At 40.8% G+C, this 21690-nt stretch overlaps 3 protein-coding genes across 11 annotated transcripts in view; 2 read left to right on the top strand and 1 right to left on the bottom strand.

Moving 5' to 3' along the window:
• rtn3 (reticulon 3) overlaps positions 1 to 7321 on the bottom strand; it is a 28412-nt gene extending 21091 nt beyond the window's left edge. For 2 of the 3 annotated variants that reach the window (XM_034856703.1, XM_034856704.1), the window contains exons 1-2: positions 7071 to 7321; positions 495 to 542 (exon numbers count right to left, since the gene is read on the bottom strand). In XM_034856703.1, coding sequence (XP_034712594.1) covers positions 495 to 542; positions 7071 to 7161 — 139 coding nt within the window. In that variant the 5' untranslated portion in view covers positions 7162 to 7321. The remainder of the gene's footprint in view (positions 1 to 494; positions 543 to 7070) is intronic. The other variant, XM_034856705.1, reaches the window with a different exon arrangement.
• men1 (multiple endocrine neoplasia I) lies at positions 7303 to 17181 on the top strand. 2 transcript variants are annotated; one of them, XM_034856753.1, is made up of 11 exons: positions 7303 to 7387; positions 8011 to 8319; positions 9747 to 10227; positions 10361 to 10569; positions 11078 to 11206; positions 11932 to 11972; positions 12076 to 12163; positions 13158 to 13294; positions 14479 to 14623; positions 15280 to 15453; positions 15882 to 16409. In XM_034856753.1, the coding sequence occupies exons 3-11, from the start codon at positions 9792 to 9794 to the stop codon at positions 16407 to 16409; spliced, it is 1887 nt and encodes a 628-aa protein (XP_034712644.1). In that variant the 5' UTR covers positions 7303 to 7387; positions 8011 to 8319; positions 9747 to 9791. The 2 variants fall into 2 exon arrangements, with proteins under 2 accessions (XP_034712644.1, XP_034712645.1); XM_034856754.1 differs by lacking the exons at positions 7303 to 7387; positions 8011 to 8319 and having other exon boundaries at positions 9792 to 10227; positions 15882 to 17181.
• Positions 17182 to 18990: 1809 nt separating this feature from the next.
• Positions 18991 to 21690, top strand: part of map4k2 (mitogen-activated protein kinase kinase kinase kinase 2) — a 33881-nt gene continuing 31181 nt past the window's right edge. For all 6 annotated transcript variants that reach the window (XM_034856720.1, XM_034856717.1, XM_034856718.1 and 3 more), the window contains exon 1: positions 18991 to 19320. In XM_034856720.1, the coding sequence (XP_034712611.1) occupies positions 19228 to 19320 (93 nt within the window). In that variant the 5' untranslated portion in view covers positions 18991 to 19227. The remainder of the gene's footprint in view (positions 19321 to 21690) is intronic.

Below are 21690 nucleotides of genomic sequence, written 5' to 3'. Positions count from 1 at the left end.
GTAAATATTTGTATAAGCTCTGTTGGTTGAGCTTCTACTGCTCATAATATGGCTATGCTTGCAGCCCTAACAATAAACTAAAAATGTAACCTGTCAATAGGTCAAAATGGCTATTAACGGTGGAGCTACTAAAGGTTTCATCTCAAGTTTTCACAAATTACCAATACCAGAAGTTAATGAAAACAGGAGTAATAAGTAATAAGGACTAACTTGTAATAAGTGCAGCAACGGAGGATCAGCAGTGTTGGAAACAGATGGAATAATTAAAACAAGGTTTGTAGGAGGAGGGGTGGATAAAGACCGGTCAAGCCGGGGTTAGGACTGTTCACCATGTTTCTTTGCAGGCTTTATTTTGTATTTTTGTTGGACTGTTACGAGCAGGAGAGGGGCACCAGAAAGTGGGATGAAGTAGAGCAGTACAGCAGCAGGCCAACAAGAGGCTACAGGACAGAGGGGGAGAGCAGGCGAGCAGCGTAAGAGAACCATACACTTGCCTTGAGGAGACTGAATGAGAGATACAGGCGAAGAGGAAAGAAAGGAATCTGGAAAAATAAAAAAAGGACAGAAGAATGATCATCCTAGAAGAGGAAGAAAAGAAGTCCTAGCCACTGAACCAATCCAAATTAAGGCAGTCAAATCAAGAGAAAACAAGTAAACTTATCCAGCCTTAACAACTCTACATGCTATAGAAAAAAACACTTAAAATCAAGACCAGAAAATACTCATGTTAACAGAGTTGTCCCATATATATGTGACCTCATCGTTTACTTCAACTTACAATATCTTTAAACACATGCACTTATATTTGCTATGCAGGCAAGACCAAGACAGTTTAAGAAGCAGACAAAAACACTACTTAAGTATGTTGCTACGAGCAAACGGAGGAGTTTACCACAAATGAACTACCAAAAATACCAAAATCTACCATCTCTTCTTTAGTACTTGTCCCATGGTTGATGTTGCTACAAAAGAAACCAGCAAGACACAAAGATTTAATTTACAATATATAACCAAAAGTATCTTGAAAGCCCAACACCAATGTCCTTTCGGTGTTTTTTTTTCAGCATACAGTCATACAGTGTTCTTCCAACTTTGTACCAAACTTTGCATTTGGCCTTTTCCTGTTTCAACATGACAATGTCAGTGTGCACAAAACCAACTCCATGGAGGAAAAGGTCTTCCCAGTTTGATGTGGAAGAACTTGACTGGCCTGCACAGAGCCCTGACCTCAACCCCAGTCAACATGAACTGTAACGCCAGGACCAACATCAGCGATGGACCTCATGCCCGTGTTTGAATGGGAGCAGATCCCTGCAGCCAGGTTGCAACTAGGGCTGGGTTTCAAATGAATTTACTTACCGGTTCAAATCGGTCTTTATTTGAATGATCAAATATCAACCAACAAAATCCAGAGATCGATCTTTTAACCATAGCCCGGTGTCTCGACCACAAGCATTTCAGACGTGATTTTATCTTGCATGTCTCACGTAACACTCTCATTTTAAATCTTGACAGCTGTCTGAACCAGCTCCGTCAGGCCCACGCGTCAGCCCCGTCTCACGAGCATTAACGTTTCACTGTCTCTCCCAACTTCATTGCAAAAAAAAATAAAAAAAAATAAAATGACATCAAAACCTGCAATTTATTACAAAAGCTCCCGTAAAATCAGGCATTTTGGGTCACAAAAAAGGCCGCAAAATCCTGAAGAGACTGCTCCAAACTTGCCAACTGTAGTGTGTAGAGTTGGCATTGACTGCTGTGGTGCGTTCATGTTAAATAAAAAGTACATCAATGTAATGGATGTGTGGTCAATTCCTAATGTAAACAATATTTTTTAATGTGCACAAGATAAGACAATTCCTTATTTAAGCAAACGTGGTATTGTGCCTGAAATACGTCTAATCTGAACATCAGTGGATCCAGTAGAGAGGAGGCTGGCATGTTGGGGACCGCCTACTCCTGGCCAAGTAGTGCAACTGTTTCCATTTCATGTTTGAGGGTATTTAAGGTAAGTCATTAGGATTTCCCACCTCATTCCACTTTGTCATTGGAGTGGTTGGGAATGCCAGAAGAGAAATATCTTGAGTCATGGGTAAGGACTGAAGATGTGTGAGAGTTTCAGGTTTAAAAAAAAAAAGGAGGTGTGGCGTCTCCCTTCAAAACAGCTCATCTGGCGTTTCTACAGGTTGGGTAAGTTGGGGTTGGTGTGCCCTTGCAGTGCAGCATTCCTTCCCCTTAGATTCATATGGCTGTGGTTGAACACACCACACCTTCACTTTTAAAACCACACTGCAGGCTCTAAATGGAAAACACTAAACTGGTGTAAAACTGTGGAAATGAAAGCTTATAAACATACACAGCACAGAGGAGAGCACATGGCTGCTCGTGATGTTGTTTTGACCACAGCGGAGAGAAAAAAAAGCTGAATGAGAACTTAAAAAACAAGATTAGAAATGAGTATAGATGTCAAAAGGGAGCATAGTTGAGCAGGTTAGATCAGAATCTTTTATATCTAAAGCTACATTGAGTTTTGTTTTGGGGTTAATGACAAAACTGAAAACAAACTGACACATCATCAACATATTTGACTCAAGCTTGTGCTTTTCTGTCAGTTTCCTATTAACAATCCCAGAAGAAAGAACAACGCCAGCATCCCATTGATGTTGTACGATGCCAACATTCGTTCTCCGTTTAAAGGCTTGGTTTTTCCATCTCCTGAGGAACATATCTGGCACTTTAGCTGCAAGATGCTCTGCTTCCTTCAGCAGCAAGTCACCAACTTTGCTGGTCTGCTGATTTGGACTAAAGTCAGTTTATCCAGTATAGCCCACAACCAAAACATGAGCTAAAAGAGGTTGAAAATCTGTGTCCAGCTGAGGGGAACTGCAAGGTTAGTATCTGGTGTTATGGTTAGGGTTAAGGTTCATCCCTCTCTCTCTCTCGACCTGAGTGCAGTTTGTCGTCGTAACCGACTGGAATGGGGAAATGCTCACATTCGATGGCGTCTGGCACTTTGGAGAGGTGTTCTCTTCACGGATTAACCCTAACACCAGATACTTACTGGTTTCAGTCGCCTACACTCCATGCCAAAACAGTCACAGAAATGTTTAGCATATAAAAAGGAGCACATGGGATTTATTGTTTTGTTTTCTACAGTGGCAGTATCATTTATCTTTAAATAGAGTATTGGGAAATGTAGAATGTCATTGGGATTGGCGTAGTGACATCCCTATTGTTAATTAAAATATATGTATTATTGCACAATAGCTTTGAGCTACGTTGGATATACTGGTAATTTTTGGTTTCTGGGACAAGGGTTAGACCGCCTTTATGTCGTCAGTGTACACTGCAAATACTACAGTTCTTCTTTGTTAAATCTGTCGTTGGAAGATTTGAGTTGGAAGTCAGCTTTGCCAAAGTGGCCTTGGCTTCTTAGGCTCATCTCCTAGTGGACGTCATGGTGCAGGGTTGGTCTACTGCCATGCCTGCCCCGCTGCTCTAGCTACCCTGTACGGTCCAGCCCCGAGGGCTATCCGATTACCTCTGTGACCTCAGTGATATGGTCAACTCCAGCAGCGGGTGGAGGACTGCCTTGGCAAGACAAGTGCAAAAAGGGAGATAGAGAGGGAGGGAGGGAGGCTGAAAGAAACTTTGCTGTGTGCTTCACTGTCAAGTGGCTTACAGTAAACACCTATCTTGGTGAATGTACCAAAAACATTTTTACTTAACCAAAAATATGACTTTATGAAACAACATTTAAAAGAATGATAGGAGAATGTGATTCTCCCCTTCTCTTCAGAGGACACTCTAAAGTAAAGTAAGATCAAAAAGAAAAGTGGGGTTGGGTTCCTCCAGCAATATAAAGGTGAGTCTGTTCATATATGAACATTCCTAAGAGCAAATACGAGCACAGAGACAGCTGAATAGGTATCTGCCAGTTATCAAACTGTATGCTAAGGATTACATGCCATACATAGAGTGGTTCTAAGGCGAACCTCCCCTAAAAATCTGATGCAATGTAGTTTGAGAAATGAGGTCCTCACGCTGAAGTGTGCCACTTCCTTTGTGACTAGTGTCACTCATCAGTGTGTAAGTCACGTGAAATGGGGTTAGCAACATGCTGAAGCTGGAAAGGCGGACCCGGCCATCTGGTAGCAGTGACATCAACAGATGGAAAGATAATACTAGTGTAGATTACTATGGTAAATACTACAATGAGGCTCGGGCAATACGGAAAAAGGGCACATGTCATGATATCTTTGACAGAATACATCCATATCAGTTAGCCCTGATAGTGCCATACTGACTCTGCTGAAAACTTGTGGAAAATTGTGACAGTGTTTTGATCGATATTAATCTACCATCATTATAAATCCACACTTCCAATAAATGAGTTTAAATTAAAGCCACGGGTTAAGTTTAGGAAAAGAACAAGGTTGGCTTTAGAAAGAAAAAGAAACTGATGGTTGAGTTTAGGAAACGTGACACGATACCTGGTCTGATGGGTGAAAGTCCTGTGTTTTACCCATCCCCACCACGACCAACCTCCCTGTGCGGATTTTCGCCCTTTCATACCTCTTGCTACGGCGTAAAGTCACACCTTTGCAAGGTAATTTCAGTCAATGGAGGCCAAAAGGTGTAGCGGTTAGCGCTGCAGAAATGTACATTATGCTGAATTTACCAAGACAAAAGGATGTTTAATCAACAACAAATTAAAAGAAGAGGGAGTTATTTTTTCCTAAAACACAATAAAATACCTACAAAACTGGGGAATTAGCTTTGACAACATGTCTTTGATATGAGCGCGTTTACAATGAAGGCCTGGTTCTACATGCAGCTGAAGTTGATAGCTATATATTAAGTTGTTAAAGCTATAATGAACATTATGGACATTTACCAAGCTTGACTGCTTGTATTGCCCTTACCAGCACCAATACATTACTGAAGATTACATCATCAGGAACAACTGCTCAAAGCAACACAGTGAACCTTCTCAAACCCAACTGTCTAAATTGACAGATAAATCCATAACAAATTAATCATTAGCTGTACACAATTACACAAGAATTCTTCATTCTGTTGGTTTTATTTCAAGTGAACTTTTAGTCCATACACTAATATCCAGATATTTTTTGAAATTTAAAAGTTGAAAAAAGCGACATCCATGGCAAATCTCAACAAATGTGTTACATTAAAAGTATTTGAGTAGGAAGATCACCTCTACAAACATTCTCTCCCCATAATGACATGAACGCAGAGAGAGTAGGTCCCAAAGGCCATATTATCGGGTGACTCAGCAGTGCTGTAATGACTAAGGTGTGTGGAAAGCAATGTCTGTTATCTGTCATGGAATGTTGAGTTTGTTCATGCCTGCAAGAAAACGATTCATTTTAACAACCATGGTTTCTGGAATCTTCCTTTGGAGAAAAAACTAGCTCTATTAGAAGCTCATAAAAAGCTATTCCTGTGTAGGTTATGCTGCAGTTTAAACATACTATAAGGACGTAGGCTTAATGAGCAAACTCTCTCATGGCTGCTAATTTTCTGGGACAAAGTGGAGCCATCGATAATTATTGACTACTGGAAAATATTAAAATTAATTGATTATAATGTGGTCAATGCAGTTTAGAAATTATGTACCATATGGTACATCACATGATTGGAAGCATGGAGAGAATCATGGACCAAAACGTTTTCACATGTGAACAAATGTGCTTTTGTGTACCAGTAGACTTGTGGTAATCTCAATTAAAGACCAAATCAAACTCAGTGAGAAATCACGTGCCACACCCTGCCACATCCAGTTGACGCCAATGCCCACATGTGCTATAATTCTTCAAAGCTTACAATCCTTTTCATTAACAGAGCATGGCTTTAAAGGATTTGCAAATGGCTTACATGTAGTGGCTGATTGAGCCACAGAGTTCAAATCAGAAAGCTTAAAACATGCAGAAGACAAACATACACAAACTCACTGATTGTGAAGCTGCCACTCCCTTAAACACAGTAATCTACCAATAAGGCCCTGGGAGACAATACTGTTTCTTTGCTTTAAATTAGGCGTACTTAGACTGTGAAACCTGAAAACCTAAGAAAGACTCACAAGTGGAGGTGGTCACAGTTATGAATGATGGTACTGAAGCTCTCCAGGCATGATGTTTTGTTTTGGGACTGTTATCATTATCAAAGAAACAAAAGGGGCGATGCGCCTTTAAGACGTCCTCCCTTCTCTGGCAGTTGCCCAGTAACAATGAATCTGCAGTGCAGAGCATCGCAACATATAGCGCCGAAAAGGCTTTGTCACCCCCACAATACTATTGTAAAAAAAAAAGTATCATGCAATGAGAATTTACTTATCAACAATCATACCCACTTCTTATAACATGATGCAGAACTCTAAGAAATCATTATGATACATATTTCAATTCGGCTAACATCAAATGCACTAAGAAGCATGTATTTTATTATTTCAATACCACTGGTTTGTTTTATTGCATTCCAAAACAACGTTAGCCCTGCTAATCACAGTCTCCTTTTGATATCGTAACGTGGCTCAGTAGGGAGTAATGTCGACCCTTAATTCTGTTTTGCTGCCTAGCTGGTCGAGTAGGTAAAATGACAACTCATGCTCTACAACAATAATATTAATGATTAAAAAACAGCTGTATATTTCTTATCAGCAAGGACGATTCATAAAAGACGATTTGCGTGGCGTTTTCGCCATAACATTAAAAGACAGTGGCGTGTAAGGGGCAGGACAAAGCAACATGGGGCATGCTTGGTAGCCGTGTGTCCGGTTAAGTTCACTACCACAGGTGTTTCTCATCCCATTAAAGCTGAACATGCTTTTATAACCAAGCACAGGCCAACAACAGACAACTCAATAGAGAAGGGTTTCTTACAAACGTTACAGTTCTAAGTTAAATTATTGCGTTATGCATTGACGTAAACCTATGGATACATTAATGCTTGTATAAACGAAACACGTTATGGTTTCCTAGTAATTATTGGTAAAACAATAAGATAAACTGACATTCGCTTGCCTGACTTAACGTTAGGCTATTTCTTACCGGATAGCTTAGATTCTTTGGCAGCAGAATTTTGTCCATCGGCAAGCCCTTGCGACGATGATATCTGGGCGGACTGAGTCATTGGATCCATTTTACTGTAGTCTCAAAGCAACTGCACAAATGCGGTAAAATGTCTGTCGTCTCAATAGAAATGGTTGTTTGCTGTCCTTTAAAGACGTATGTTTCGTCTGACTTTCCTCAAATTTCCCCAAGAGCGGGACTCTGTTCCGCACCTTAACGTAACGTGCGAGCAGTGACAGATAAGCGAGACTGAGGGAAACAAGGAGGACTATGGAGGAGGGGAAAAACATGTCAGGGTGAGATACGTTCAATGTCCCAGTTTAGGCTCCTACATTCAAACTCCAAGCTGATAAAAGGACTTGTACCTGCTTTCAAATCCAATAACATAAACCCATGGAATTATTTTAATTGATACCCCTCCTTGACTTGTCCTCCATCCCTGCCTTTTAAAAATGTATTCAGCAACTCTTGTAGCAGTAAAATCCATCTGTTAAATACGGAATTTTGTTGTGACGTTCATAAACCATCAAAAATATTCGACAGTCAGTGAAAGCAACAAGAGGAATATTCTTGAACACGGACACCATGTTAACTGTGTTGACCAAAAGTGGGATTTTGTATTTTGGACATAAGCTCTATTATATCATTGGGAGGCTGCATAATACGAGTTTTGAGTAAATACACCAACATATGTATACTAAATAATTATGGGATAAATATGAATAATTATGGATTGAATGCATACAATGGTGTGTATTTTAGCTGTTTGTAACAATGCCAGCCTTAGCCACATTGATTGTTTTGAATGATGATGAAGACTTCACGGCTACAGTAGAATTTTATAAAAAATCTAAACTATATGGATTTAACTGTAGCTTGTTTTCCATTATGTAACGATTACCTTTGTTCCATTTTGTAGCCATCTATCTCATAATGTCATCATGAAGCCCTCTACTGGTGAAGTTTACGAATGACATACTATGAACTACATTTCCCAGCATACATGAGAGGAAACCGTGTGTGCAGTGCTTTTAGATCTTTATCCATGGGGATGGGCCTTTCGGCGTTCAACTGTGCTTAACAGCGAGCGACGTATTGTTATGAGATCTCCTTCGTGACGCAAACGTAGAGACTGGTGACACACTGCAAGTGACTTGGGCAGACTGAACTGCGCGGCAAAAAAGGGGGACACAAACAAAAACATGTGGCTGAGGCTGTGAGAAAACGGGTATGTAAGCTTTCGCACATTGGTCAAAATTTGCGTTGATAAGAGGTCAAAGTGAGTCAGTGTTGCAGCATATTGTGGCGATATATTTGGCGAGATGGCTAGGGGGTTAAGCGCTATTCAAAAGTGTTGAGTTTAGCTAACTAGCGGCTTGTTAGCTTAGTAGCTGCTTTTGACAACCACCATTCAGCCATCTCTCCCCAAGCTGTTTGTCACAGTATGTCGCTCACTTTCTGGTTCAGGATATTTCGGTACTTTATCTCACTTATTAAACAACGTAGTGTTCATTCAGCAAACTAACACCGATGGTAAGCCTAAATAGGTAACGGTTACTTAACTTCGTAAAGTTAAAGGAGCTAGCTAGCTAGTTAGCCTACATCAGCAAACCAGGCTTGCAGATAAATTCATTTTACAGAGTATTTCGGTCTATACTTAAAGATTGCAAGCATTTGTGATTTCTCGGGGTTATTTAGACGTATTAATCGGAATCACGAACCAAGAAGAGCTTCTATTTGCAGCATTGAAATGAATATAGCTTAATCTGTAGCAGTAGGAGTGCCCCGCCCACCAAAGCGCCACACAGCCCATGTTAGTGGCTTTGATGTAACCATTATGCAACGATTCAAGCTGCCCAGCTGTGTCTATGTTTATGCAAAGATCCTCTGTACTAAAGAGTTTATCATTTTAGCGTGCGGCAGTTATAACATAATTGTTATTGCTGAGATTATTAACGGGATTTTTATTAATGCCTTTACGTTTCCGTAGCTACGTTATGTGTAATACTAGTGTTAATAAATATACATTACAGTTTTGATAGGCCACATTAAATAATTCGTTGTTTTTTCCCCAGTCTTTTAAAATGGTTCTCTTGTCAATAATTTTCATCCTCTTCTGCTTTGTCAGCATAATGTTATTACCAAGAAGTAAATGGTATGTGTTGTAACAGGGAATGTTAATTGCTAAATCACACATTTTAAGGATACATCTGGCAATAATCTACATGTACTGTTTAGCCTGATATATCTTCATCTGTGCCATGAGCTCCATTGTTGTCCAAAAAATATTAAAACCCATCAATAAGCCATGATTTTTACATATGTTTACACTTTAGTCTATTTTGTCTCAATCCCACATGCACCTCCCTGCTGCCCTAAAATCTCACTAGATGTGGAATAATCCACTGTTGAAAATAACCCCCACCATATGCACTATTTACTCCACTTTGAGTAACAACAGCTAAAAACTACAATGGCCATTGCTGATGAGCTGCTTTTAGAGATTTACATCTTTAATAGGAACCAATAGGCTTGGAGCTGAAAGCTCCCCCTTTATCAGCATGGATATTTCAGAGCCTTCTTTTAACTACTTACTACAACATCAGTGTGTGTGATATTGATGCAGAGTAGAACTGACTGCAGTGTAACATTCAGTATTGCAGGTGAGGAGAGCATCTGAGTTGACTGACAGTGGACATCATGGGTTTGCACTCAGCCCAGAAGAAACACTTTCCCCTGCGGGGAATCGACGGTGTGGTTAAGCTGTTTGATGCTGAACTCCGGAAGTCTGAGCCAGACCTAGCCCTTCTCTCCCTGGTCCTGGGTTTTGTCGAGCATTTCTTAGCTGTGAACCGGGTCGTCCCCATAAACGTCCCGGGGGTCCGCTTTGAACCACTGGAGCCGGACTGCCCCACCTCCTGCTTCCCTACAGTGGAGCTGAGCATGATTTCTGCACTGTACGAGCGCTTTACGGCCCAGATCCGCGGCGCTGTGGACCTGTCCCAGTACCGGAGGACTGCTGCAGGGTCCAGCAGGGAGCTGGTCAAGAAAGTGTCAGATGTGATCTGGAACAGTCTAAGTCGCTCTTACTTCAAGGACCGGGCCCACATCCAGTCCCTCTTTAGTCTCATCACTGGTACGACATTACAAGTATCACAATAAAATGAGTCTTTATGAGGCTGTTGAAGTACAGGATTGAATTTTGATTTTCAACTTGGAATTAGTGTATTCAAATTAATGAAAAAAACCTTTTGTTCAATTTGAACCAGGTACCAAACTGGACAGCTCTGGTGTGGCATTCGCAGTCGTGGCAGCCTGCCAGGTTCTGGGTCTGAAGGACGTTCATCTAGCACTGTCTGAGGACCACGCCTGGGTGATTTTCAGCAAAAACGGTGAAGAAACTGCTGAGGTCACCTGGCACGGAAAGGGTAACGAAGACCGACGAGGACAAACCGTCGCAGCGGGAGTCAGTGAGAAAGTAAGGCCTACCTCCACTCACCTGCATTAAGGACAAAACTCACAACACTTAAAGAAACTCTACATATAGTTCAAATTCAGAAAACAAAATAATACACAATAGAACACATTGCATCATTTATTTCAAAGTGTGCTTTGTGACACCAGAAAAGATCACTAAACACACCAGGTTCAGTAATGTGCAGCGTTACCTGCCGTCGGTGACTGGACTTTAATTTCCCCTTGTGAGTCCATTTGCACTGATGATGCAGGATTATGTCACCAAACTGTCCAACGAAGGAGTTACCTGTCAGGCCATGTGCTCTCATTTTTCTTAGTTCTGTTGTAATAAGTCTGTTTTTTTCTTTGATTTCTGCTTTTACACACAAAGTGATAAGTAAGTTCTTTTTCTAACCTCTCTAAACATGGAGGTAGCCCTCTATAAATTGATATTATAAAGAAAAACTAGACTAGCATTTGATGTCTTCTCACTTTTAACCTGTCCTGTTTGTGCTTGTGTCCCCCATCAGAGCTGGCTTTATCTGAAGGGTTCCTACATGAAATGTGACAGAAACATGGAGGTGGCCTTCATGGTTTGTGCCATCAACCCATCACTGGACCTGCATACAGACAGCTCTGAGCTCCTGCAGCTACAACAGGTGAGTGTGTGCAGCTAGCTGTTACATATCTGCTTATTAATCTGACGGAACACACCACTATTTTCAGTTTCAAAGGGGACCGTGGCAGAAGCGATGACTTTATTACCAGAGATCCAGTCTAAAACCTAGCAATTTGATGTTCTAGCATACATCTAAAAGTCTATCAGTCTAAAACTTGCCATTATCTTTTTCTTTTGTTACAGACAGTAGTTGGCTAGAATGTATTTTCTCTCATAATTATCAGTTTTCCTCTTACTCAAATCTCATCAGGACGTACTGTGTGGGGTAGGGATTCCCATTTAGGATTTATCTGGGCTGACCAGGGTTTCCAATCACCACTGTTCAGATGCCATGAATTAAACGTAACACTTCCTGCAGTTATTACACATTTAAAAGCCTACCAGGATTAAGCGAATGGAAGGCTGTTAATGTGAAAAAATCTTTGCTGGAAGTGACTTGAACATAACATATTAAATTGAAAAAAAAGTTACAGGTAAATGCATAGATTTAGGTCAAATAGGGTAACACAGGCTCTTTGCCTTTACTGTATGCGGACTGATTGTGCTTACTGTAGTGCGTAGCCGCCCCCCAAAGGCCCATTCTGAGCCAGGAACAATCACAGCTCTTAACATTTCATGACACCCTGTTATCTAACATTGTTAGATGTTTTTTTTTTTTATGAGCTTCCTGATCTCTTAACTTTCTTTTTTTCTCTGATTCAACAGAAACTCCTGTGGTTGCTGTATGATCGAGGCGACCTGGACAGGTGAGAGTTTGTGTCGATGATACCACTGCCTGTCCACTACGAAGAGTTGATGTGTAAACTTGCTAAATTCCACCACCTCCTCCTTCCCTGTACTGTGTACCAGGTATCCTATGGCCATGGGCACTCTAGCAGACCTCGAAGATCAGGATCCGATCCCAGGCAAGGAGAGCCCCCTGAAAATCCACCTCAAGGTAAGTGTTCAGAGAGGTTAGGTCCCACTGCAGTAGGATAGGTAAGATATGACAAAATGTTTCATTTTCAATGGATCAATATGGAAAATGCACTTTAAAACCTTTATTTCCAGCTAGCGCTGGGTTATTTGAAGAAAATCAGTTATCACCATATTTTAGACCAAATACCTTGATATCGATATTGCAGGGTTGACTATTGGTGCTTTCACAAAACTATTTACACAGTGTTTTTTTTAATTGGAATGCAGTAGGGGTGTGACGAGACACCAGATTGGGTTCATGAGATGAGATTTTAACACTATTTTATAGACCACTTCAATTAAGAAATATGACTGTAAAACTCTTCGTTACTCAGAGGACCAAGGTTACAATGTAACCAAGCGTTTTCATCGCAGCAGAAAACAAGAAGTAGGCTGCTCTTGTTTGTTATTGATTAATGACCATTTTAGAACGTTGGTAGAACATTTCTCTTTGTTTAATATCATTAAAATGAAAGACTCATTTTTAAAAGACAGGAAGAGAGTGATCTGTAGTGATGTTACGTTCTGTGCCGAGGCTTCGAAGCATGTGTTAAGAAATCCTGGAGGTTTTCCTGCCCGTCCATAGCACTTGACTGGTTTATGAAGTGGTTTTATTACACATCTCTGATCTACACAAGCACATTTGTGTTAATTATATTAAACCACCAGAAAATACACACTATATTTCAAATACCCGCTTTCTTTGACTATTTATTTTAAAATCCCTGGAAGCGCCAAGCCATAGCAAGTGAATGGATAATCACTCTAAGTTCCATGTATGTACCCTTTAAAGTTGTAATTGTCATCCAAGATATTTTGGACTTTTCTGCTTCTAACGTGATGCAAATGTGACAGAAGATGGACTTTCTGCACTGAAAATGATGTGCGTTCACAAATGCTTTTTGTATAACTTCACAGATCAGGATGTGTAATAGGAAGTCATTGTTCTTGTGTTTCTGTGCTCTCCCTCTCAGGCTGTCAACTCTGCTCAGCAGTACTACAACAACGAGCACATCTACCCCTACATGTACCTGGGCGGTTTCCACTACAGACACAGGGATGTGCGGGAGGCTCTCAAGTCCTGGGCTGAGGCTGCTCAGGTCATGCAGGAGTGAGTTCATACTGCTTTACACACAAGTATTCTAGCACAGTAAAACATCTGGGCCATGCACACAGACTAACAATACTGAAATGCAAGATGATGTGCATCAGAGCAACGGTTAAACCCAGGTCCACAATGTAGTCCTTCTCATAGGACTTACTTGCCTAATCTTTCCTCGCCTTGAGGTTAATACAGTCAATCCAATATCCAACTATCAATTGTAGATATTGCTGGTTTAGCCTTGTAATGGCTTTTCTTCCTGCTGCGCTTAAAATTCTAAATAGATATCCAACATTAGAGGTAAAACTACATGAACCTCCTGCCAGAAAGGAATGGGCATGACCAGAATATATGATGATGACTTGGCTCGTAGAACTGGCAGGCAAATTTGGTAGAATGAACAAACCTACTTTTAAATTTAGTTTTTATCTTGCTTTTATTGTGGAAGGGTCACCAAGCACTATGACAGTTTATTATTTGCTAAAATTACCGGAAGAAATCTTGTTTTCGAAATCCAAGTTAAATTCTGTAAGACAGTCTTGACGTTACAGACCATGCTGGTGTGTCGTAAACTGGAGTAATCCAGCAGCCCCAGTTGTTATGTAACCGGGCAGACACAAGATGGCAGTGGATGCAAAGCTATCTGCCCTCACTTGTGTTGCATGTTCTGGTCTAGATTTTTTACTGTGGTGGTTTTCCGCCCCCTGTCACATCCACCGCAAAGAGCCCCGTCCCAGTTAGATTGAGAGGGTGTTCCAGGAAGTGTCCAGCATCCTCACACACTCTCCTCCCCTTTAAACACACTGTTTATAAGCTGCAGCTAAAAATACCAGCTCTGACCCACCAGACATTCTCTTCCCATATATCACCTTCCTTTTCCTGCTCCTCCATTGTTCAATTTGCGTGCGTTTGTGCGTGTTGCAGCACTTGTCTGGACTGTTGCAATGCCTTAAATAATATGAACATGTTACGGGTCAACACTCAAATTCTGAATAACATCAAATGTTCAAAGAGCCTTCTCTTCATCTGAACCATGTAATGTTGTCTTTTGTTAAGACAAAAACACCCTGTAGATGAATGTAAATATATAAATAATATAAGATTTTCAGTCAGATCTTGCATATATTTAGCTATATTCTGACATGCTCCCCTGCTTCTATTAAAAGTCTTCCTCCTCTCCCCTGCTCTTGCAGCTATAACTATTTCCGTGAGGACGAGGAGATCTACAAGGAGTTCTTTGACATTGCAAATGATGTTATCCCCAATCTGCTGAAGGAGACGGCTGCTGCTGCAGAGAGTTCTGGGGAGGGAGGAGAGGGAGGAGAAGGAGCTGACAAGGCAAGTATTCCCAGGCAGAAAAGGGCTGCATCCAGTCATTTTTCGGAGGTGGTCAGCATATTGTGTTTACAGTTTTTACTCTTTGGGTGGGGGGGGTTGTCAATAGCAAGAAATAAACAAACCTGAGAATGAGACCCATCAACTGGTATTAACATGTGATCTGCAATTGGGCATGTTATCTGCAGCCTGGTTATAATGCAAATGTTTTTTGTGCAAGTGGAGATTTATGCAACAGTGGACAGACAAACCAAGACAGCTTTTGATAGTTTTATTTTGTTTCTCTCAACTTTAAATTAAGTGGATTTTAAGATAATAAAATTACTGTTTATTTAAATGGAGTCTGGTGGGATGTTTCATGTTTAAACAAAAATGATCTTACTCTTTACCAAAAAGGTCTATCTTTGTAGGGATCCTTTCCATAATGTTGTCATACACTTGGACCAATAAGATCAATTTCTTTTGATGTAAATTGAAGGTGCACAATTGCCCATTAATGTTACTTTGTAGCTTGTTTTGCCGACTGCAGCGGTCTAGCTGTACCAGTTTCAAACAGTGTGGGGAAACAAGTTACCCTTTAAGATCACATGTCAACACCGGATAAAAGAAAGAGAGTCTAAGACACCTACTGTATAACAATCTGAACACTGTGATTTCAGGAGCACCCCAAGCAGGCAGCAGCCCTCTCCGCTCTCCAGGACCCAGAATGCTTTGCCCACCTGCTCTGTTTCTATGATGGCATCTGCAAATGGGAGGAGGGCAGTCCCACGCCGGTCCTTCACGTGGGCTGGGCCACCTACCTGGTCCAGTCTCTGAGCCGCTTTGATGCTCAGGTGAAAAACCCAGAATAGATCTGCCCTTTGAACTTCAAAATGACCACGGCCAATACAAGCTCTGTCTGCAGGAGAGAGGCCTTAGAGTTAGAGTTGATTAGCGATATATAGTTGTTGTTTTTTTTAATCGTCATTGAAATATTAAGTTGCGCAATAACCACATTGCGAAAGGCTGTGACATTGCAAAAGACACTCAAAATGATTAATTGAAAGAAACAATTTCCTTTCATTCAACAAGCAATTTGTTGTAATTTAGGAGCATACTGAAAGCGGCAGAACTGAAAATACACAAATATTGCTGTTTATTTATCGCAGTTAATATCGTTATTGTGATTTTCAACAACGTTATCGCACATTGTCCTTGTGTTGTGCAGCCCTAGAGTTGATGCTTTGTAGCTAAACATGGGTTTGTGGTCTGATTTCCAAAGGTGCGTCAGAAGGTGTCGATCGTAATCAAAGAGCCGGAGGCCCAGGATGATGACGACATGTCCAGCGACGACCCCCGGGAGGGCCGCAGACGAGGCCCAAGGAGAGAGTCCAAGCCAGACGAGCAGAGCTCTCCTCCTCCCGCTGCCCCCACCTCCCCATCCACCCAGCCTGGAGCTGCACCCGCTGCAGCAGCCCAGCCCAAGAAGGTGGGAGAGGGAGGGGGCCGCCGACGCTCCTCACAGGTCCTGCGAGGGGAAAACGCCGATGGAAAACCCAGCTCCCCCAGCCCAGACTCTTCCCCCTCCTCCCAGCAACAGGCATCCCCCTTCCCCGCCGGTCCTGTGGTCGCCTTTCAGAGTGAGAAGATGAAGGGGATGAAGGGGCTGCTGTGTGCGGCCAAGGTGAACTCCAGCGCCATCAAGCTGCAGCTCACCGCCCAGTCACAGGTCCAGATGAAGAGGCAGAAGAGCACTCCAGCCGGGGACTACTCCATGTCCTTCATGAAGCGGCAGCGCAAGTCACTCTAGACATGTTGATTGTTGTAGGAGAAGTTGTTGACTCTTTAGGACATACTGTGAACGGCAACACGGACAGCCGATTAACCTCGCTTTTGTTTGTGAAACTATTTTACCAGTGTTTTCATCCAGTGGTTCGGGTCAGTCAGTATCCTCATCGTTCCTAGCAATATGTTTGACTTGCACACTTGAGTTAAGCATCACATATCAGAATTGAACTGAAGGAGTGTACATTTCATTCTGTTTTTATTTAACTAGTCAGATTTTCTGGGGGAACTGTCTGGTTTAAAAGATTGTTAAGCACTCATTCATCATTAGTTTGTGTTTTAATTGGCAGCCAATTGCACACTGACTATTAACTTCTCATTGACTTAGATGTGGATGTTTGAAGCCAAAGTAACGAGGACGACCAGAATACAACGTACAGACAGTACAGTGTAAATATCAACTTGTACCATTAGGAATCTGTCCATGACTGAAGCCTTGGAAGTGATTAATTTAGGATAGTTACTGTGTAACATTGTCCACTTCTGCTCTATCGACAGCTTATTTCTTGCTAGCTCTATGTTGCCTTACTTTGCCTTTGTTCTTTTCTAAAGTAGGTGGCCTTTAGTTTTAAGAATAGCTAAGTTCGGCCTATTTTTAATTATTAGAGAAGACCAGGAAGACCATGCACTGTTGAGATGGAGCCACATTAGGTGGCCCCGCTACATCCTATTTGCTTGATGACTTGTGGTTTTTGTTCTTGTTTTTGTATCTGCAAGTAATAAAGACCTGATGAAAATAGAATGTGATGAGGTCTGATTATGTGTATTTGATACGTAAGTGCACATGTTTACAGGTGACTGGGCTGTAAGAGGCTGTATGCTGTAAAAACAGGGTGTTTCAGCTTGTACTGCATTGGGAGGTAATGTGTGTATTTTTTGCATTCAGCTGGAAAGCACCGGTCCACCTCCCCAAAGGAGACGGCTCTCTGTGGATGATCAGAGGCAAATACAACCTCATTATAAAACAAGTTTGTGGGAATTTAAAAGCATATGAGTGGACTGTGATAAATGAGTATGAGCTGAAAGGAACATGTACTGAGAAAACTGAAACTGAAGGTTTACTCATGTCAGGTATCTGTGGTTTAGCAGTGGTTTATATGAGACTAGCACACTGAGCAGCTGTGATTAACTAGTGACAGCAGGCTCGTGAGAATGGCTTGAATGGAAGTGTGCGTAGTACAGTTATTTTCCTTCGTAAATCAATATTCTCACAATAAATATATATATATATATTACCAGGACAACAAAGGCAAAAGAACACGGGACATGGATGTGAGCTTACACAACAATTGACTTTAGACGTGCATATAGTGACAGGGGCGGGGCTAAAAGGGGGGCACAGGGAGGCCCCAGCCCCCTGTGAAATATGATTGTCCCCCTTCAATCCATTGGGTAGACTGCTGTCAATTGACATTTGGGATTTCCATTGGATTAGAGTACTTTCACTAGTCTGCCTGTTCTGCCAATCTTCCCAGCCCATGTCACATGACCAATTAATGTTTCCATAATGACTCTCCAAAATTCTGATACCATGGAACAGGATTTCTTTTTTTTTTAAGTGGCAGACTGAGTCTATAGAAAATATGTATTGTATTCGGACGTATGATTTGTTTAAAATGAAAACAAGTTTTAATGTCTTCATGGCTTAATGTCTTAATTACCTTTTTAGGAACTCATTTGGTAAAGGCTTGAATGTAATGGATATTTATTAAAATCAAAAAATTATGCACTAAAGCTTAAAGTAAAAAAGTCAGACTAGGTCAGAATTGTGAGATATTTTATCTATTTTGAATTAAATCAAACATTTGACTTTGTTAGTTAAAGTTAGGAAATGCTAGGTCAGGATTATGACAAACTAAATCAATACTTTGAGTTTAGTCAAAATTATGCAAAGAAATATTAACATTTGACTTGACTTGACTGATTAATTATTTTGTTAATAATAAATCCGTATTGACTTTGCGAGGCAAAATCAAACTGTTTCCAAGTCAATATGAGAAAATAAGTTAAATTCTTGACTTTTCATCTTACAGTTATGATGAACTACGCCATTTTCAACACATTAGCTTGCCATGCTAACATTTGCTAAACAGTACTGCTAAAAACAAAGGACAGCTGAAGCAAATAGGAATGCCATTAGTTTTGCAGGCATGTAGTTTTAACCAAAGCATTGGACCTTTTTAAATTTAAATTAGGACATACTAAGTCTAAAAACAATGTAAGTCAGCCTAAAACATTATAGGTAGGCTTAAAATAAAATATTTTGACTTTGTAAATCAGAATTTTGCATCAGTTAGCCTATGACATACATCTGTTTTACATGCTTATGCTAACCCTAACCCTAATCTCTTAGACTTTAATATGTCGTCGTTTTCAATTACAGTTAGTATTTTTCCTTTTTAGTATCACTTGTACATTTTCTTTTGTTTTCTGACCGAAAAATAGCACGGTTAAGAGCAAAAGACAGAAGGTCGACATAACAGGACATTTTTTACAGTGTAGTGTCTTCGCTCATGCGTGATTTGACAACAGCAGCACTCAATACTATGTGCACACAGACGCCTGGAGTGTGTTAGCGAATACGGACTGGAGCTGTGTGTGTGTCTGTCGACCGGATCGCTACACCAGCAATTAGTCAGCTCCAATTAGTTCCTATTAACCAGTCAGCTAGCCAGTCAGAGTGTGTCCCTCTGCTGCTGCTTTCTCCCCGGACAACAGCAGCTGGGATGTGTGAGTAGGAAGCCCGCCAGGCTCACCCACAGCACCCAGAGGTGTCTCCAAACATGGACAGGGTAGGGGTGTCATTCCTGGACCCTTTGGATGATTATGAGTTAATACACCGGATTGGGTGCGGCACCTATGGAGATGTGTTTAAGGTGAGTAAGAAAATTTGCTTGTGTTTTCACTGCAGCACAGACAGAAAAAAAACTCAGTCAGGTGTCGACATGTTAGTTCAAGAACAGAAATGTCTCACTACACACACACACACACACACACACACACACACACACACACACACACACACACACACACACACACAAACGCACACACACACACACACACACACTACAGGGAAACGTTTTTTTTTACTTCCTGCCATCAAGGTGAAACTGTGTTTGGAGAAGTCTGATCAAAAAAAGAGCTGCATGTGGGAGGTTTTTCATAACCTGAGGGATGATGTCAAGGTTATCAAAATCCAATCAAGCATGTATCAAGACTGATATTGTGATGATTGCCCCTGTAAAGGTTACATTGCCTTTTTCTCCTACAGACCACAGCTAAATATCAAAGCACAATGTCAAAATAATGTTCACATTATAATTTAATTCAATTTAATTTATAGTATCAATTTATGAAAAGAGTTATTACTCAAGACACTTTACAGATAGAGTAGGTCTAGACCATACTCTATAATTTACAAGGACCACACATTTCTTGTAATTCTCTCCAGAGCAAGCAACAGTGCGACAGTGGCGAGGAAAAACTCCCTTTTAGGAAGAAACGTGGGTCAGACCCAGGCTCCTGGTAGGCGGTGTCTGATGGTGCAGGTGGGGGTTGACAATAAGAGGAAGAACAAAAATACTTAAAAAGCGTTAAATTCATTTGGGGGAGATGTGTTTGTGTGTTCGTGGTTGCGTGCGTGCGTGCCTTCATGTCATTACAATCAAATTTTACTTAACCATTTCATGCCTTATAAACACAGATATTTTACAAAGTACAGTACCAGCCTGTGCCACAGGTTCATGTTTTCACAAGGGTGGGCAATACGGATAAACTCTCCTATCACAATTGTTATCTAAAATTGCAATAGTGTTATATATGTATTGTCATAATTTTAATTATCTCCAAAAAACAAAAGTTTATTGATAAAATAACCAGAAAGGAGAGTCTGTTTTTGGCAAATTCCAATACAGTTGAAATACATAATTAGAGCTGCAATGATTAGCAGATTAATTGATTGACTATTGCAATCAATCTACAACTATTTTGATAATCCTATAATTGAATGTTTCAGTCAGTTTTAAAGCAAAAATGTTCATTATTCTATGGGCCCTGTTTCACAAATGTGAGGATTTGTTGTTTTACTTCAACATATCATAACAGAGGTCGGGCAAATCCAGCAAATTGAAGGCATCAGTGTGGACTGTGGGATCTGTAAATGCCATTTTCACTATTTTTAACATTAAATACCCAATAGGAGGATTAATCAATTCATTGAGAATATAAATTGGCAGATTCATTGATAATGAACATAATCGTTAGTTGCAGACAATCATAGTGTCACTTGATGGTGAAGGGGTGGATTTTACAAGATAAACAATATGGCAAAATCTCTGATGGTCTCTCGGATGATCACACTATAAACTGTCATACTAGTAGAAAACAGACTGGTGTCGTCTCTTTCTCTCTTTCTCTTTCGTTGTGATTTGAGCGTCAGGATGCAAACATCCTGTGCCGTTAACCCGCCCCGGTGCCTTGTGCATCCTGCAGAAGCGACACAAGAATTTGCATTGTTTCTTTTTTTGTAACACCCTAGACCAAAAATATGGGGGCCCTTATCAAAAAAGACAAAAAAAAAACATTTCCATGCTATAGAGTTCTTTACAGATTCAACCTATTTTGCAAGGTTGTAAAATAGTTTAGCAAGTGTTTCTTTTCCTTGACCAGTTTCAGTTTGTATCAAGCGGTTTGTTCATGACAGGCTTGCCAAACTGTACACGTTATGTTCTGGGCTAATCATTCAAACGGCAGCTTTGGAAACTGCTCTGCCTACAGATGGAGTAAAAACAGACTAGCAGTGTGTTAGTTAGACCACCAGGCCAGCTTCAGCGCTCCTCAGACTCTTCAGATGTGTGACCCGTTGAGGGATGGACAGCAGACTGTGAAGGCCGTGGCATTAGCATAGCAGTGAGCCCTTGCGTCTTGTATTTGTTAAATTTGCCACTCAGTACACACACCTCCTCTTGTTTGTCTGTAAGTGAAGCTATTGGGTGAGATGATCAAGCTTTCAGAATGAGACGTTATTTCAAGAGAAGCTTTAATTTGGTTTTATTTTTGACTTTGCTCCCTGTCTTCGGTTGTTGATCTCTGAAGTTAAGACCTTGTACTAGATATTTTCTCTTTTTTAAATGTACCTGCAGCAGTTAGTACTCACTTTGGTGAGAAATCTGGAGGTGACTATATCAGCTGCTCATCTCTGCTGTAGGCTAGCGGCTCCAGACTGTTAGCCACTACTAATAATAATA

The sequence above is a fragment of the Etheostoma cragini genome, chromosome 19 (assembly GCF_013103735.1).
Source record: "Etheostoma cragini isolate CJK2018 chromosome 19, CSU_Ecrag_1.0, whole genome shotgun sequence".
In the NCBI taxonomy this organism is placed as follows: Eukaryota; Metazoa; Chordata; class Actinopteri; order Perciformes; family Percidae; genus Etheostoma; species Etheostoma cragini.
Note: the sequence above shows the minus strand (reverse complement) of the source record. Positions and strands in the feature narration are given on the sequence as shown.

Excerpts from the sequence above, each read along its gene's own strand:
- men1 (XM_034856754.1), top strand. The coding sequence starts at position 9,792 with ATGGGTTTGCACTCAGCCCAGAAGAAACACTTTCCCCTGCGGGGAATC. Across the intron at positions 12,164-13,157 it reads CCCTGAAAATCCACCTCAAG|GCTGTCAACTCTGCTCAGCA; the intron begins GTAAGTGTTCAG and ends TCTCCCTCTCAG. Across the intron at positions 14,624-15,279 it reads GAGGAGAAGGAGCTGACAAG|GAGCACCCCAAGCAGGCAGC; the intron begins GCAAGTATTCCC and ends CTGTGATTTCAG.